This window comes from Eptesicus fuscus, chromosome 16 (genome assembly GCF_027574615.1).
Source record: "Eptesicus fuscus isolate TK198812 chromosome 16, DD_ASM_mEF_20220401, whole genome shotgun sequence".
Lineage (NCBI taxonomy): Eukaryota > Metazoa > Chordata > Mammalia > Chiroptera > Vespertilionidae > Eptesicus > Eptesicus fuscus.
In genome coordinates this window covers 58,980,864-58,999,593 of record NC_072488.1, presented here as the reverse complement: position 1 = coordinate 58,999,593, position 18,730 = coordinate 58,980,864, and the positions used below count along the sequence as shown (strand labels likewise).

The window sequence follows — 18,730 nt, the reverse complement described above, 5'->3', positions numbered from 1 at the left end:
CGGGACCCAGACTTACCCGGACCCAGGGGCGTGCGGCCTCACCCGGATCCAGGGGCGCGTGGCCTCACCCTGACCCGGGACCCAGCGGGGCCTCGTCTTCTCGATCCCAATTCCTGTCGGTCAATTCCCTCTCAGCAATTCCTTCGGCCATTCTCTCAAAGCTCCGGGGCGGCCGCTGTGGAACTCGCCAGGCAGCAGGCTTGGCGAAGCTCCGGTGCGCCCGGTGCACGGCGGCGGGCCGGTCCAACGTTGCTGCAGTGGCACTCGGGCCTGCAGCGGCGACCAGTCACCGGGCGAGTGCACCCGGATCCGGGACCCAGCGGGGCCCCGTCTTCCCGATCCCAACTCCCATCGATCAACCCCCTCCCAGCAACTCCTCCGGCCATTGTTCCGGATGGTGTCTGCTCTGCCCTCCAGTTGCAGTCTCAAAATTGTTGTGGTAGGCAACAATCAGGTGTCTGCCCTATGCCGCCATCTCGGTCCTCCAGAAGATTCTTAAGTAACCTTATAAATGTGGTTCTGAACACTGTGTCATCCATTAGTTTACTTTCCTTCATCCCTCCTATTCATGACCTGTTTTGGTGTCTCCAGCTTTTGGCTGCCTCCCTGTGTTGATGGAGTGGCTTTGTGTGGTCAGTGACCTATAGGGGCCGGTAGCTCAGCTACCCCAATCTCTCTAGGTGGTCGCTCTTGGTACCCACCTTTGTGGGCTGAGTGCAAAGTCTTGGTGTTGTTAAGCCTTGATTGCTGTTGGTACACTGGGAGGATCTGACCTCCAGTCCAATTGGCTGTGAGGATCAGCTGTGTCTACGCCAGGAGACAGCCTTATTCAACTAGACTTGCAAAATTGTAAAAGCCTCTGTGCTCAGCTTGGATGGGGTGGAGTTACAGGGTGGAGCCTACAGCCTTGGCTTCCCGTCAGCCCCGTCCTATGAGGTTCCTGGGTCTCAGTGTCCCTCTGTACTCCCTGCAAACACCTCTGAGAGAAAAGCGCCCTAGAGTTTTGCCCGCCGCCAAACAGTCTAGTCTCTCCCCCAATGGATCTGGACTCCCAGATTCTCGCCCGGAACTGGGTTTCAGTGTAGTCGGAACTGGGGCTCAGCGCAGTCTGGTGCCTTTGTCTCCTTCCCACCAGGGCACTCCAGCGGCACAGTCAACAGACCATCCTCTGCGCGCATTCCTGTGCGCGCCTCTGGTGCTCTGCCTTTCGCCACTCCCCTGCGTCTCCACCTCACAGCCCAGGTTCCCCCAGCATGAGCCTGGCTTCCCAGGGTCTCGCCCAGAGCCGGGGCCCAGCGCAGCCGGAACTGGGGTTCAGCACGGTCCGGAGCCCCTGTCTCCTCCCCGCCAGGGCAATTCAGCGGCACAGGCAACAGTTTGTCCTCTGCGTGCATTCATGTGCGCGCCTCCGGAGCTCTGCCTTTCGCCGCTCCTCTGTGCCTTCACCCCACAGCCCAGATTCCCCCAGCATGAGCCTGGCTTCCCAGGGTCTCGCCCGAACTGGGGTTCAGTGCAGTCAGAGCTGGGGTTCAGCGCAATCTGGAGCTTTTATCTCCTTCCCGCTAGAGAACGCCGGCCAGGCCATCAGCCGCCCCATCTTCTCGGGCTCCGTCCTCCCCGCACGTGTCTCCATATCTCAGGCTTTTACGGCTCCTCTGATACTCCTTGTGGTTTTCTCTTTCCTTCTAGTTGTGGGCATTTCAGTCAGCCAGCTTTCCTGTGGTTCTGGATGATGTCCGTTTTGACCTTTAGTGGTATTCTTGAAATTGTTGTGCCAGGCTGCAGGTTAGGTGCTTAACCTATGCTGCCATCTTGGTTTCTCTCTCCAAAAGCTTTTTATTTTGATGTAGTCCCATTTGTTTATTTTCTCTTTAGTTTCCATTGCCCTAGGACAGTGGTCGGCAAACTCATTAGTCAACAGAGCCAAATATCAACAGTACAACGATTGAAATTTCTTTTGAGAACCAAAATTTTTAAATTTAAACTATATAGGTAGGTACATTGTTATTAATTTAATTAGGGTACTCCTAAGCTGGCCTTTGCTAAAAACTCAAGGGGCCAAAGAGCCGCATGTGGCTCGACAGCCGCAGTTTGCCGACCACTGCCCTAGGAGCAGTATCAGTGAAGAAATTGTTTCGGCATACGTCTGAGATTTTGCTGCCTATGGATTCCTCTAGGATTTTTATGGTTTCCTGTCGTATGTTTAAGTCCTTGATCCATTTGGAGTTTATTTTTGTGTATGGTGTAAGTTGGTGGTCTAGTTTCATTCTTTTGCATGTATCTGTCCAGTTTTCCCAACACTATGTATTGAAGAGACTGTCTTGACTCCATTGTATGTTCATGCCTCCTTTGTCAAATATTAATTGAGCATAGTGATTTGGATCGATTTCTGGGTTTTCTATTCTTTTTTTTTCCAATTTTTTTATTAAGGAATTATATGTGTACATATCTTACCATTGCCACCCCCCACCCCACTCCCATATATGCCCTCACCCTCCAGAGTTTTGCATCCATTGGTTATGCTTATATGCATGCATACAAGTCCTTTGATTGATCTCTTATCTCCCCCACCTCTCCCTAACCTTCCCTCTGTAATTTGACAGTCTGTTTGATGCTTTACTGTCTCTGTATCTATCTGGGTTCTCTATTCTATTCCATTGATCTATATGTCTGTTTTTGTGCCAGTACCAGGTAGTTTTGAGAACAGTGGCTTTATAATACAGCTTGATATCTGGTATTGAGATCCCACTTACTTTGTTCTTCTTTCTCAGGATTGCTGTAGCTATATGGGGTCTTTTTTTATTCCAGATGAATTTTTGGAAAGTTCGTTCTAGGTCTATGAAATATGCTGTTGGTATTTTAATGGGAAGTGCATTGAATTTACAGATTGCTTTGGGTAGTATGGATATTTTGATGATGTTGATTCTACCAATCCATGAACATGGTATGTTCTTCCATCTGTTTATGTCTTCTTCTATCTCTTTTTTCAGTGTCTTGTAGTTTTCCGCGTATAGGTCTTTTACCTCCTTAGTTAAGTTTATTCCTAGGTATCTTATTATTATTGTTTTTTTTTTGGTGCGATGATGACCACTGCTTTCTAACTGACTTGTTGGCTTCTCTCTTCAGCTTGGGTGTTTTGATATTTTATCATGATGTCTGTGGTTTTTATCTTGCTCAACATTCATTGTGTCTTTTTTTTTTTTTTAAATCCTCACATGACAATATGTTTTTAAAAAATTGATTTCAGAGAAGAGAGAGAAACATCGATTGGTTGCCTCCCATATGCGCCCTGACCAGGGATGTGCCCTGACCAGGAATCAAACCGGCAGCATTTTGGTGCATGTGACAATGCTCCAACCTACTGAGCCACCTGGCCAGGGCCCAGTGCATCTTTTTAGTTTGAAAACTCATGTCGCTCATGAGCTCCAGGAGATTTTCTTTTATTAAAAGGTAAGTTTTTTACTTTTGTATGTCTTTTTCTTCCTGAAACAGCTTTGAGTCAGGGAGCCTCCTGGACTGTTTTCTTGGTCTCTTATTTCCCCATTAATAGTTTTTGTTTCTGTGTCTTTTTGTTTTCGCCTGAGAGATTCTCTTGATTTTTCTTTAACTTCCTATGGAATGTTTGATTTTAGCAGACACATTGGCACCTTATAAGTGTTTTTTCTTGCTCTTTTTCATAACATCGTGTTCCTGTTTTCAGATGATCTCACTACTTTCATGATTAGGAGATATTTAAAAAGTTTTCTTCTGTTCTCTGTTGTCTTTAATGTTGGTGAGTCTTAAATTTTATCTTCCATGTTGCTTGTTTTCTTTATTACATCTGGTGGTCCTTGGGTTATCCATTTTTATTTAAGAACTAGAGGCCTGATGCACGAAATTCGTGCAAGAGTAGGCCTTCCTCCCCTCCCGCCCCCCCGGCTGCCAGCACTGACTTCCCTCTGGCACCCGGGACCTGGGCTTCCCTCGGCCGCCAGCAGGCACCGGGGACCCGGGCTTCTCTTGCAGTCCTGGCTTCTTCCGGAAGGATGTCTGGTCTAATTAGCATATTATGTTCTTATTATTATAGATTATTATACATGAGGGACTAGGTTGATTAGTCTAGAGAGCCTTATAGGTTTTTCTACTGTTGTATATCTAGGTCTCCTTCCTACTGGTACTTCCTGCTGAGAATGAAGTTCTCTGTGGGTGGGCAGGGATTTGCAGGGGCTGGGAATAAGCCTTTAGCCTGAGGAGCCCTCAGTGCCAGAGTAGGTGGGCTGTTACCTGGTGTACAGGGAAGTTCTTTAGCACCTAGAAGTCTCCCCAGGTCATTTATTAACTTTTTTTAGAGAAGAGTGCCCAGGTAAGGAGGGAGAGCAGAGAGGGGTGAGGTAAGAGAAAGGGGAGCTAACTGTCAGACTTTCTGTATGTAATCAGGCTTATTTAATAGTCAAAGACTTATAGAAGGGCCTTAACTAAATCTAAACTTAGTGTCTTTTCTCTCTCCCTGCATAATAGAAAGACCATGGATTGCCCTAAGACTGATTTCCCTCTTTATAGCTTAGATGTTATAGACATGATTTAATTTATGTAATACATGATAATATAAATAACATCTATACTAATAATAGCCTAGGTGGCATCATGCCCTCACCCATCACACCCTCACATCATCACAAGATGGCCATCACAAGATGGCTGTCACAAGATGGCTGTCACAAGATGGCCATGTGCACAGTGGAGGTGGGGCCCAGCGGAGGAGGCGGGTCATGGCAGGGGAAGGCAGTTGTGGGTGATCAGGCCGGCAGGGGAGGGCAGTTGTGGGCGATCAGGCCGGCAGGGGAGCAGTTAGGTGTCAATTAGGCTGGCAGGGGAGCAGTTAGGGGGCGATCAGGCAGGCCAGGCAGGCAAGCGGTTAGGAGGGGTGCCAGATTAGAGAGAGTGCAGGCTGGGCTGAGAGACACCCCCCCCATGCATGAATTTTGTGCACTGGGCCTCTAGTACTAATATATAAAGCAAGCCCCTGCTGTAGCCCACTTTTGGTTGTATTTATAGTTCTCACTTGGATGTCTAAGACTTAAGCTAAATGCCATGAGCTGCCTGTGGAATACCTAAACCCTAGGTGAATAGACAGGTCAAGTTCAAAGGGGACGTGCACTGTGATGGGAAGAGGCTACTGTGGGGTCCTCTGCTCTGCCTCTGCGTGGTTACTCTCCCATTGACGGGCTGTGCTCACCTTTTAGAACCTCACTTTCTCCATCTGGAGGGAGGGTGGTTCTGAGGGTCGAATGAGGCGATGCCTATGAACTGCCTAGCATCCCGCTTGGTGCACACTACCTGTGAGCCTTATCCTCATTCTTCGTGTCCTCTTGGCTGGGGCCTAGGCTTGTGGACTTTAGAGTGGGTGGAGAAGCATTTTCAAGTCTGATGCTGTCCTTATTGTAGAGGCAGGACCCTGTAGCCTGGGGTCACTTAGCTTTCTGAGCTTTGATTTTCATATTTGTGTGCCTCAGAGCTGGGCTGTGAGGATGCCAGGCTAATGGGTGGAAAAGCATTTACATGTGCATTTTATTTACATGTGTTTATTTATTTAGAATATTTATGACATATTTGTCTATTCATATAAGGTTTTCTACAGTTTAAAAAATGTTATTAATGATTTCAGAGAGAGAAAGGAGAGGGAGAGAGAGATAGAAACATCAATGATGAGAGAGAATCATCAGTTGGCTGCCTCCTGCTCTGCACCCCCGGGGATTGAGCCTGAAACGGGACCTCTTGGTTGATGGATCGACATTCAACCACTGAGCCACACCAGCCGGGCTACATGTGTATTTTTAAACATAAGCCATATAATCACTAACTGCCTTGCCTGCTTAAAGTCTTATGTATGATTTTATAGAATAACTTTTTTGTTTTGACAATAGAAAAATCAATATTTTTTCTCTCTTTTTAAAAATTTAGGTGTATCCAATTAAAACAGGCAATCGATGAAAATAAAAATGCTCTTCAAAAATTAAACAAAGTAAGTATTACAGACACTGATAGCCCAGAACATCTGTTTCACAGATGTTTCCATGAAGACTGACTCTCCATTTGGGAACCTGCGGACCCGTTTCCCAGATGTGGAAACAGGCTCCAGAGGTGGAGCAGCTTTCCCATCTCACTGCCCAGGCGGGGGTGCTTGGGAGGGGCTCGACTTCATGACAAAGCCATCTGCCTGGGATGTAGCCCTTCCCACTGCAGAGCAAAACAAAAAGCAAGTAATTTAATTTTTCGTTTGGTTTACATGCTAACTAATCATTTACATTTCTTTTCATCTTATTTACCTAAGGGAGGCCTATTCTGATACTGCTATTTAATTTGTCTTCTAGCATGTATAGGAGTTGTCTTTTCTTTTAAAGTTAAATACAATAGAAAACAAATACATTTTTCCGTGAAATGGACTCATGTTCTCTCCAGGCCGATGAACCTGCACCTGTTGGAAACTATCATCAGAAAAAGGAGGAGGAGCTCAGTCTCTTGGACAACCTGACCCACCAACTGCAGGAACTTGCCGTGTCCATAAGCAGAGAAAGTAGAACTGAGTATGCTTCTTCCCTTCCTTCTTTCAGATATGAGGTCACCAGTTTTAGTGTTTCACGCAGGATACAGACACAACAATATAGATATAAACAAGTGGCCGTAACAGGATAATCAGTGGACACTGGTCACAGAGCACAGTAGACAGTGTGAGAGCCCAGGAGTCATGCAGAAGTCCGCAGTGCTGCTTGGGTGATGTTCAGTGACGTCAAACAGCGTGTTGTGTATTTGTCCAGATTTTAGAGCTGTTTCTGGTGAGAAGGTTAAGTCCAATACCAGCTACTTTGTCCTTCTCAGTACTGGAAATCAGCGGGAGTCCTAGAGTCCTTGTACCTCCATCCTTAGCATTTTCCCAGGATACAGCATAAAAATAAGGGAACAGCATTTGAAGACTCTGAATACTTGATATGTTCCTTTCTGCTTGCTACAAATTTGGTTTGTTTACACCAGTGGTCGGCAAACTACGGCTCACGAGCCACATGCGGCTCTTTGGCCCCTTGAGTTTTTAGCAAAGGCCAACTTAGGAGTACCCTAATTAAGTTAATAACAATGTACCTACCTATATAGTTTAAGTTTAAAATATTTGGCTCTCAAAAGAAATTTCAATCGTTGTACTGTTGATTTTGGCTCTGTTGACTAATGAGTTTGCCGACCACTGGTTTACACCATCAGGTTCCTTTCAACTTTGCAAAGGCTGTTCCCTCCCCTCCAGCAGGAAGCAGCGCATGTCTCTGCCTCCAGCTTTCAAAGAAGTTATGAAAGGAGAACGTATGCAAGTAGACGATCCAAATAATTTTTTTTACATATGAACATTGACATTAAAGGCAGCATCTGTATTTTCATACATTTGTTTATTTAGCTTTTCAGATCTCGGCTTTGTTCCCCAACTAGATGATAAATTACCTGAAGGCAAAGTTGTGACTTCCCTTCTTTTCCCTTCCCATGAGATCTGACCCTTTCTGCTGTAGTCTTTGTATGAATACTACACAGCACTTCAGCAGTATGTTTGGGGCCACTTTAAATGACAAAATTGCCAACAAAAGGCACAAAAGTGCAAAATTCCTGGCACTAAATAGACTGTAAAAAGGATACTTGTTTTCAGTCCAAGAGCTGAAGAAAGAAGGCAGAGTATCGCCTTGTTCAACCTCAGCTGCGAGCCTGTGCATCCGGCAACTTGAATTTTTTGCTGCTTTGCACTCATCTGTGCATGAACACAGAAGCACTGCAAGTGTTGATTGGGGTTACCAGATACATTTTAGCAAGTAGGTGAATTTACAAATACGGAATCTGCAAATAATAAAGATCAACTCTATGCAGAAGTCAATATGTGACAACAGAGGCACAGGAGTAGCTAAAAGGGCCGGCAGGGTACATGGGAAGATATCATCTTAAAGGTCTTTCATTTTGGGTGAAATGTAATATTAATTCAGGTTAGACTATGATAAGTTAGGGATGCATATTATAAAACCTAGAGCAATCACTACTAAATAAGGTAAAGAAGTTGCTAAGAAAACCAATATAAACAATAAAATGAGTTCCTAAACATGACCGTTTTAAAGGCAAGCTTCTATAATGTAAGCTGTAGGAGAGCAAAGGCCTCTGTTTTGTTGTTGTTTCCCAAGCACAGTGTCTGTCACACAGTAGGTGTTCTGTAAACATTTGATGACTTTGCTAATGTTGAATGAATAAGTAACACTCAGAGATTTAGCAACTTATCCCAGTCAGTATTATTTGAACTCCTCTCCCTTCCCTCACATTTCATTTTACCTCCTTCATATCTTTCCAAAATGTCCTTCTCTTCCTCCCTATTGCTGTTTTCTTAGTCCATACTGTGGCCCTGTATCACTCTTCACAGCCACCTTTCCTTTAGCCCTTCCTCCAGTCTGTTCCCCACGTGTAGCCATCTTTCTAAAGTGCGGAGCAGATGCTGCCCTTCCCTCACTTCATCTTAGGACTGCCTTACAGGTGGCGCTCACCTGGCTGCATTCTGCTCACCTCTTCGCAGCCTCACCTCTCCCATTTCTCCAAGCCTTGTCCTGCCATTCATGACCTGCTTGAGGTTCCCTGTTCTTGAGCCTCCTTTCTCCCTCCCTCCCCTCCTTGCTACTTCCTTTTACCTGATTAACTCCATCTCATCTCTCAAGACCTATTTCTGAGTCTTTCCTGATCTGCATCCATGTGGTCTAGGTTAGGTGCCCCTCTTGTGTTTCCTTAGCATCCTGTGTTTGCCTCCATGCTAGTTCCTATTGAGCTCTAGAGTAATTATCCATTTTCTAGATTCTCCTTGGGGACCTGGCATTGTGTCTGACTTACCTTTGTAGCCACTGTGTCTGACACGGACCAGCATCCTCAGCGCTGACCTTTATTACAAGCTTGCTGTGGGGCAGACACTGTTCCAAACACTGAGTCAGTAACTCATATACTCCTCATGAAGCAAGTGCTATTATTATCTCCACTTTATCAATGAGAAATGAAGATCTTATAATTTACTGCCTGTAAATCACAGTTATTCCTCATCAAGGAGGAGTAGAGCCAGAATTTAAACTCAGAGCCCGTGCTCTAAGCACTGTGTGCTAATGCTCAAGCAGTTTGCTGAGTGGATGAATCCAAGACTAGACTACAAGTCTCTTGGCCTCTAGTCCAGCGCATGCTCTACCCTGTCACTTACCTTCCTGCCATATAATTCCTTCACCACTCAGTCCTTCAAGTCCCATATTCTTAGCTCGATGGTAGAAACTATTAGCCGTGCTTTTTCCTTATTTTCTTTATTTGCTAGTTTTAAATATGGCCAATTCTTCTATGTAGAGAAGTTACACTCATACTTCATCTCTTCTTAAGTTCTGTTTCAAGTGATCCTTGTCATGGAATTATTTTTTTTGCAGAATTGAGGCACTTACCGAAAGAGAGGAAGATAATGATTTTGCTGAAGAAGATGAAGAAGACAACGATGTTGACAAAGAAGAAAGTGAAGAAAGTAGTGAGGAGGAAGAAGAAACAGAAGAGGAAGAGGAAGAGGAAGAGGATGAGGAAGAGAAACAGGAAAATGAATCTCAGTGGCAGGCAACAGATGAAGAATACATTGCTGTTGGAGATTTTACTGCTCAGCAGGCTGGGGACCTTACATTTAAGGCAGGTAGAAACAAGACTAGAACCTAAGCTCAGGACCAATTTGCATATCTAACAGAATAAGGAGATTCTACCTGGGTACCTGTGTTACATATTCCGGATACTAAGTTTTTGAACACTCAATCCATTTAAATAAGTAATAGTTATGATTTAATAAGCAGTAGTCATGTGAAATTGTTACCAAAGTTACATGGTAGCAAAATGGTAAAAGTAATAATACTCTTCTACTTTTTATTTTATTTATTTATTATCCTTTTAAGACTTTTTGTTAATTTAATTTTTCAATTGCAGTTTACATTCAGTATTCTTTTGTATTAGTTTCAGATGTACAGCATAGTGGTCAGACAGTCATATCCTTTACAAAGTGGCCAACCTGATATTTCAGTGGCCTACCTGGCACCGTACTTAGTTATTAGAATATTATTGCCTATGTTTCCTATGCTCTACTTTATATCCCAGGACTATTTTGTAATGATTACTTTGTACTTCTTAATCCTATTTCACTTTTTTCACCTAGTACCCCGAATCCTCTCTCCTCTGGCAACCATCAGTCGGTTCTCTGTGTCTATGAGTCTGTTTCAATTTTGTTTGTTTATTTATTTTGTTCTTTAGATTCCATATATACGTGGAATCAGATAGGTGGTTTTTTTTCCTCTGACTGGCTTATTTTACTTAGTACAATGCCCTTTACATCTATCCATGCTATTGCAAATGGTAAGATTTTGTTCTTTTTTATGGCTGAGTAATATTCCATTATATATATGTACTATAGCTTTTTTATCCATTCATCTATTGATGGGTACTTGGGTTGCTTCCATATTTTGGCTATTATAAATAATGCTGCAGTGGACATAGGGGTTCATATATTCTTTTAAATTAGTGCTCTGGGTTTCCTTGGATATATACCCAGAAGTGGAATTTCTGGGTCAAAAGGTAGTTACATTTTTAATTTTTTGAGAAAAAATACTGTTTTCCACTCTGCATTCCCACCAACAGTACACAAGGGTTCCCTTTTCTCCACATCCTCACCAACACTTGTTTGTTGATTTATTGATGTTAGCCATTCAGACAAGTGTGAGATTTTAATTTGCATTGTGGTTTTAATTTGCATCTCTTTGATGATTAGTGACATTGAGCATCTTTGCATATGTCTATTGGCCATCTGTATGTCCATTTTAGAGAATTGTCTATTCAAGTCCTTTGCCCATTTCTTAATTGGATTGTTTTTTGGTATTGATTTTCATAAGTTCTTTATAAATGTTGGATATTAACCCCGTATCAGATGTATGGGCAAAGATGTTTTCCTTCAGTGGGTTGTCTTTTCATTTTGTTGATGGTTTTCTTTTCTGTACAAAACCTTTTTAATTTCATGTAGTCCCATTTATTTATTTATTTACTTATTTATTTTTCCCATGCTTGAGGCAATATATCAGAAAAATAATCACTCTGAGAAATGTCCAAGATTTTACTGCCTATGTTTTCTTCTAGGATTTTTATGGTTTTGAGTCTAACATTTAAGTCTTTAAAAAAATATTCTCCTGTATTTATTATTATTTTAAAAATATATTTTTATTGATTTCAGAGAGGAACAGAGAGGACGAGAGAGATAGATGCATCAATGATGAGAGAGAATCATTGATTGGCTGCCTCCTGCATGTTGCCTACTGGGGATTGAACCCACAACCCAGGCATCTGCCCTTGATTGTAATTGAACCCAGGACCCTTCAGTGTGTAGGCCAACACTGAGCCAAACCAGCTAAGGCTAACAATTAAGTCTTTAATCCATTTTGAGTTTATTCTTGTGTATGGTGTAAGAAGGTGGTGTAGTTTCATTTTTTAACATGTATCTGTCCTTTTCCCAACACTATTTATTGAATAGACTATCTTTACCCTACTGTGTGATCTTGCCTCCTTTGTCATATATTAATTGACCGTATAGTCAATTAATATTTATTTCTAGGCCTTCTATTCAGTTCCATTGATCTATGTGTCTATTTTTATGCCAGTACCATGATATTATTATTTTAAAAATATATTTTTATTGATTTCAGAGAAGGAGAGGGGAAGAGAGATAGAAACATCAATGATGAGAGAGAATCATTGATTAGCTGCCTCCTGCCGCCCCCAGTGGGGATCAAGCTGAAACCCAAGATGTGCCCTGACTGGAATCGAACTGTGACCTCCTGGTTCTTAGGTTGATGCTCAACCACTGAGCCATGCCAGCCGGGCCCATGTTATTTTTATTAATATACCTTGTAGGATAGTTTCTTTTAATGTGTTTTCTTTTTTAAAAAAATTGTTCTTCCTTGTATTATAGTTTGATATCAGGTGTATCTCTGACTTTGTTTCTGCCCCCTCCTGCCCCCTTGAGATTGCTGTGGGTATTTGGGGTCTTCTGTGGTTCCAAATAAATTTTGGGATTTTTTTGTTCTACTTCTGTGGAAAACACCATTGGTATTTTGATGTGGCTTGCATTGAATCTACAGATTGTTTTGGGTAGTATGGACATTTTAGCAATATTAATTCTTCCTATCCATGAGCACAATATATGCTTCCATTTATTTGTATCTTATTCATTTTCTAATAATTTCCTGAGTACAGGTCTTTTACCTCCTTTGTTAAGTTTATTTCTAGTTATTTAAAAAAAATTTTAAAATATTTTTATTGATTTCAGAGAGGAAGGGAGAGGGAGAGAGAGTTAGAAACATCAATGATGAGAGAGAATCATTGATTGGCTGCCTTCTGCATGCCTCACACTGAGGATCAAGCCCACAACCAAGGCATGTGTCCTTGACCAAAACTGAACCCGCGATCCGTCAGTCCACAGGTTGATGCTTTACACACTGAGCCAAACTGGCTAGGGCTATTTCTAGTTATTTTTTTGATGCAATTGTAAATGGGATTACTTTCTTAGTTTCCCTTTCTGATAGTTTATTATCTATCTATCTATTATCTATCTATCTATCTATCTATCTATCTATCTATCTATCTATCTAAAAGCCCAGTGACCAGAATTACGCAATGACCGGAACGACCGGAATGACTGGTGGTTATGACACACACTGCAGCAGCCAACCGGCCTCATCCGGGCCCTCATCACCCCCCACTCTGGCCGGCACCCCCATGATTGGCCCCTAACACCCTGATTGGGGGCGGGCCAACCAGCCAATCGCTCATGGCCCCTCCCCCCAGCTGTCCCTGCCCCTGAACGGACCCCCTTGATCAGGGGTGGGGGCAGCCGACCAACTGCCCATGGTCCCTCCCCCCTGCTGGCCAGGCCCAATGGGCCCACATAGGGGCAGGCCAGCCGGACCTCACCCATGCATGAGTTTGTGCACTGGGACTCTAGTCCTATATAATAAGAGGGTAATATGCAAATAGACCTAACGGTGGAACGACTGATCACTATGATGCACACTGACCACCAGGGGGCACATGCTCAATGCAGGAGCTTCCCATTGGTGGTCTGTGTGCTCCCACAAGGGGAGTGCTGTTCAGCCACAAGCTAGGATGATGGCTGGAGAGCGCAGTGGCCTGCCTCTGCAGCAGTGCTAAGGATGTCTGACTGCAGCTTAGGCTCCCTGTGGGGAGCGGGCCTAATCCATCAGTTAGACATCCCCTAAGGGCTCCTGCATGCAAAAGGGTGCAGGCTGGGCTGAGGGACGCAGCCCCCCCACCCCCGCAGTGCACGAATGTCGTGCACTGGGCCTCTAGTCTACTAGTCGTATATAGTAAAAGCATAGTATGCAAATTGTCCCCTCAATCAGAGTTCTTCCAGGAAGAAGGGGAAGGCTGGCCAGGGGAAGGGAGGGAGGCCCTGGCTGGTTGCTGGCAACCGCTAGGGACCCTACCAGTGCACGAATTTTGTGCACTGGACCTTAAGTATATAATAAAAGCCTAAGCGACCATTACGGTGGGATGACCAGAATGACCGGTCACTATGATGCACATGGACCACCAGGGAGCAGACTCTCAATGCAGGAACTGCCCCCTGGTTGTCAGTGCACTTCTACAGCGCTGCTTAGCCAGAAGCTGGGCTTATGGCAGGCAAGTGCAGCAGTGGTAATGGGAGCCTCTCCCTCCTCCATGGCAGTGCTAAGGAAGGAGCAGTGAGCAGGTTGGGGGTGAGGAGCGAGGGGTCCCGGACTGTGAGAGGAATGTCAGACTGCTATGGGGAATGGGCCTAAGACAGCACGCGAACATCCCTTGAGGGGTCCCAGACTGCAAGAGGGCACAGGCCGGGCTGAGGGACCGCCCCCCCCCCCAACTCCAGTGCATGATTTTTGTACTCTGGGCCTTTAGTTGGTTAATACAACTGATTTCTGAATATTTATTTTGTGTCCAGCTACTTTACTTAATTAATTTATCAGTTCTAGTAGTTTTATGGTAGAATCTTAGGGTTCTCTGCATGCAGTATCATGTCACCTGCAAATAATGCCAGTTTTCTTTTTTCCTTTCCAATTTGGATGCCTTTTATTTCTTCTTGTCCGATTGCTGTGGCTAGGACTTACAGTACTATGTTGAATAAGAGTGGTAAAAGTGTACATTCCTGTTTTGTTCCTGATCTTAAGGGAAATGCTTTTAGTTTTTCCCATTGAGTATGATGTTGGCTGTGAGTTTGTCATATCTGTTGAGATATGTCCCCTCTATTCCCACTTTGCTGAAAGCTTTTATCATAAGTGGGTGCTGGGGGGAGAAACCAAGATGGCAGCATAGGTAAACACCTAAACTGCTGCCTCGCACAACAATTTCAAAACTACAACAAAAAGACAAAACGGACATCATCCAGAACCACAGGAAAGCTGGCTGAGTGGAAATTCTACAACTAGAAGGAAGGAGAAAAGCACACTGAGACTCAGAGGAGCTGCAGGAGGCAGAGGTACTGAGACGTGCGCATGGAGAGGACTGGTAACTGAGTGTGCGGCTGGCTTTCTCAAGCGGGAGGGAGACAAAAGCTCCCAACTGCCCTGAACTCCAGTTCTGGGCGAGACTTTGGGGACCCAGACTCATACCGGGTGAAACTGGACTGTCAAGAAAGAGAAAAGCACACTGAGACTCAGAGGAACTGCAAAAGGCTGAGGTCCAGAGACGCGCGCGCTGAGAGGGCAGGCAACTGAGTACTGAGTATGAGGCTGGCTTTCTCAAGCTGGAGGGAGACAAAAGCTCCCGACTGCACTGAACTCCAGTTCCGGGCGAGACTCTGGGGACCCAGACTCATTCGGGGAGAAACTGGACTGTCTGGCAGCGGGTAAAACTTGAGGGCGGCTTTCTCTCAGAGGTGTGTGCAGTGATTATCACAGGACACTGAGACCCAGGGGTCTATTAGGGCAGGGCTGATGGGAAGCCAAGGCTGTCTGCTCCATCCTGAGACTCTGCCCCATCCAAGCTGAGTACAGAGGCTTTTGCAAGTCTTATCTCATAAGGGTGTCTTCAGCACAGAAGTTCTCCCAGCGAGGACACAGCTGAATCTCACAGCTAATTCCTCCCAGTGATACCAACAACAATCAAGGCTTAACTACAACAAGACTGTGCACACAGCCCACAAAGGGGTGCACCAAGAGTGTCCATCTCAGGTAACTGGGGAGGCTGAGCCACTGGGCCCTATAGGACACCTAGCACACAAAGCCACTCTATCAACTTGGGGAAGCAGCCAAAATGCAGAGACAAAGAAACAGATCACAAATGAAAGAAATGGAGGAAAGCAAATGACTGGATATAGAGTTAAAAACCACAGTTATAAGGTTTTACAAGAATTTTCTAGAAAAGGCCAATAAATTTAGCGAGACCCTCAAGGATATGAAAAAGAACCAAGTAGAAATTAAACATACACTGACTGAAATAAAAAATATTATACAGAGATCTAACAGCAGAGTGGAGGATCACAAGAATCATGTAAAAGATTTGAAATACAAAGAAGCAAAAAACACTCAACCGGAAAAGAAAAAAAAAAGAATCCAAAAATATGAAGATAGTGTAAGGAGCCTCTGGGACAACTTCAAGCCTGCCAACATCCGAATTATGGGGATGCCAGAAGAAGAGAGAGAGAGCAAGATACTGAAAACCTATTTGAAGAAATAATGACCGAAAACTTTCCCCACCTGGTGAAAGAAATAGACTTACAAATCCAGGAAGCACACAGAACCCCAAACAAAAGGAATCCAAAGAGGACCACACCAAGACACATCATAATTAAATGCCAAGAGCAAAAGACTAAGAGAGAATCTTAAAAGCAGCAAGAGAAAGACAGTTACCTACAAGGGAGTACCCATACGACTGTCAGCTGATTTCTCAACAGAAACTATGCAGGCCAGAAGGGAGTGGCAAGAAATATTCACAGTGATGAATAGCAAGAACCTACAACCAAGAAGGTGGGCGGCAAGATGGCGGCGGAGGTGAAAGGCTGATCTGTTGCCTCGCATGGCAGTTTCGGAAATACAACTAAAACATGTACTGGTGAGGGAGGCGACGGCTGCTCGCGTCTCCCCAGACCGGGCGGCTGCTCCTCTCAGTCAGCACCGCAGCCGGAGCCATGGGCTCGTGGGCGCTGCGGCAGCTGCTGTGATGGCGGCCGCGGACTCGGACTCGGCGCAGCGGCTCTCGGTGAAGGAAGAGACCATCTTTCTGCAGGAGGGGCTCATCCGCGCCACCGACCTGGCCGAGCTGCCCAGGGAGATCCTCGGGGCCCCGGAGGCCGCCAACACCGATTTGGAGGATTCTTAGGATTTCCCATCTTACATTCAAGTCCTTTAGCCATTTTGGCGGAGGAGAACCAGGAAGGCGGCAAAGTTAAACAAATGAACTGCGAACTGCGCCGCGCACAGCAATTTCAGGGGCACGACTGGAGGACAGAGCGTCTGCCACCCAGAACTGCAGGAGAGATGGCTGAATGGTAGATTTACAGCTAAGAGGGAAGAGGAAACCAGCGAAATCGGAGGGGATGAGGTGCGGAGGCGCGTGGGTCAGGCTGGTGGTGGGGGAAGGTACACGCGGCTTTTGTTCCAACCCTAGGGGAGATTAGCTCCCCATCACCCTGAAATCCAGCTTCTGGGGACGCGCAGGAGACCCAGACGCCTGCGGGGAGAGGCGGGACTCTTGCGGATGTGCGCCCAGCAATCAGTGTTTGCTGCGCTGGAGTGCGGAACGAGGGGGCTTAGAAACGTGGAAGGCAGAAGGAGCAGACTTGCAGCCATTGCGTTCGCCACGCCATGGCCTGTTGGCGCCCCGAGACCCCGCCCCGCCCTGGGACCCGCCCCGCACGTTTTGAAGACCCGCCCCGCAAGTCTTGCAGGCGCACCTGCGCTCCAAGCAACGGCTTGTGCATGTGGGTGGCCTGCCCTCTGGCAGCTTGACCAGATGAACTCTCCAGGGCCACTCAGACAGGAGGAGGAAACTACAGTTTTTGCTGTAATCCCTGCTGAGTGCTTCAGGCAGTAGCTGACCTACACTCCATTGGAGACCCAGAAATGAGGGCATCTAGTGGTCTGTGTGAGATGACACCAGATTTCAACCACGTGCATAAGGGACACATTCAAAAGGCAGATTCAGTGAGCGCTAAAGCCTTGCGGCACCAAGATCCGGCCCATAAACGTGTCTCCTGCACAGCAACTCTTCCTTTATAGACAAAGAGGGCCCTCACGGCCAATTGGCCTGGAGGACAATTCCTCCCAGTGACACCAACAACAATCAAGACTTAACTATACAAAGGAGAAACAAGATGGAGGCATAGGGCGGAAGCCTGATCGTTGCCTACCACAACAACTTTGAGACTACGATGGGAGAGCAGAGCAGACACCATCCAGAACCACCAGAGGGCTGGCTGAGCGGATGCTCTACAACTAGAATAAAAGAAGGGTATGCGGGATGATGCTGATGCCGGTGACCCAAAGACCACACTTTAAGAACTACGGCTCAGGCGACACAATGGCGGCCTGGACCGTGCTCGGCGCAGTTCCCCTGGTGGTCTCCGGCTGAGGGGATGGCTCCACTGGCTGCCGAGCACGGTCAGACGAGCCCCTGGGAGACATGGGGTGGGAGACTCCGCGCTTGCTGACCTCTGAGTCCTTCAAGAATCTCAATGCCACGGAAGCGGCCAGGTGTGCACGCTCGGCGACCAGCCACCGCTGCAGACCCAAGGGCCGACGCAGCGACACCGGACCAGCCCGCCGCCGTGCACCGGGCACACCGGAGCTTCGCCGAGCCCGCCGCCCAACGAGTTCTGCGGCATCCATCCTGGAGCTCTGGGAAAATGGCCGATGGAATTGCTGAGAGGGAATTGACCAACAGGAATTGGGATCAAGAAGACGAAACCCTGCTGGGACCCGGGTGCGTGCGAGGTTGCGCGCTTCTGGGCTCGGGTGTGGTCACACGCCTCTGGGTCTAGGTGAGGCCTTTCGTCCCTGGGTCTGGGTGAGGCCACGTGCCCCTGGGTCCAAGTGAAGTCGGATTCCGGGTCCGGGTGAGGCCATGTGCCCCTGGGTCCGGGTGAAGCTGGATGCCAGGTCCGGGTGAGGCCATGTGCCCCTGGACCCGGATGACGCTGGGTCCCGCACCTGGGTGAGGCCACGCGCCCCTGGGTCTGAGAGAGGCCACACGCCCCTGGGTCCGGGTGAGGCCATGTGTCCCTGGATCCGGGTGAGGCCTCGCGCACCTAGGCCTGGGTGAGGCCATGTGCCGCTGAGTCTGGGAGAGGCCACGCGCCCCCGGGTCCGGGTGAGGCCATGTGTCCCTGGATCCGGGTGAGGCCACACGCCCCCGGGTCCGGGTGAGGCCATGTGTCCCTGGATCTGGGTGAGGCTGGGTCCCGGGTCCGGGTGAGGCCTCACGCACCCAGGTCCGGGTGAGGCCACGTGCCCCTGGGTCTGGGAGAGGCCACGCGCCCCCGGGTCCGGGTGAGGCCATGTGTCCCTGGATCTGGGTGAGGCTGGGTCCCGGGTCCGGGTGAGGCCTCACGCACCCAGGTCCGGGTGAGGCCACGTGCCCCTGGGTCTGGGAGAGGCCACGCGCCCCCGGGTCCGGGTGAGGCCATGTGTCCCTGGATCCGGGTGAG

At 46.9% G+C, this 18,730-nt stretch overlaps 1 protein-coding gene across 1 annotated transcript in view; it reads left to right on the top strand.

The window, feature by feature from the left end:
• The window catches only part of NPHP1 (nephrocystin 1), a 109,910-nt gene that overhangs the window by 9,100 nt on the left and 82,080 nt on the right, over window positions 1–18,730 (top strand). Inside the window, exons 3-5 of the mRNA XM_054728418.1 lie at window positions 5,941–6,001; window positions 6,439–6,563; window positions 9,441–9,687. Of these exons, the coding sequence (XP_054584393.1) occupies window positions 5,941–6,001; window positions 6,439–6,563; window positions 9,441–9,687 (433 nt within the window). The remainder of the gene's footprint in view (window positions 1–5,940; window positions 6,002–6,438; window positions 6,564–9,440; window positions 9,688–18,730) is intronic.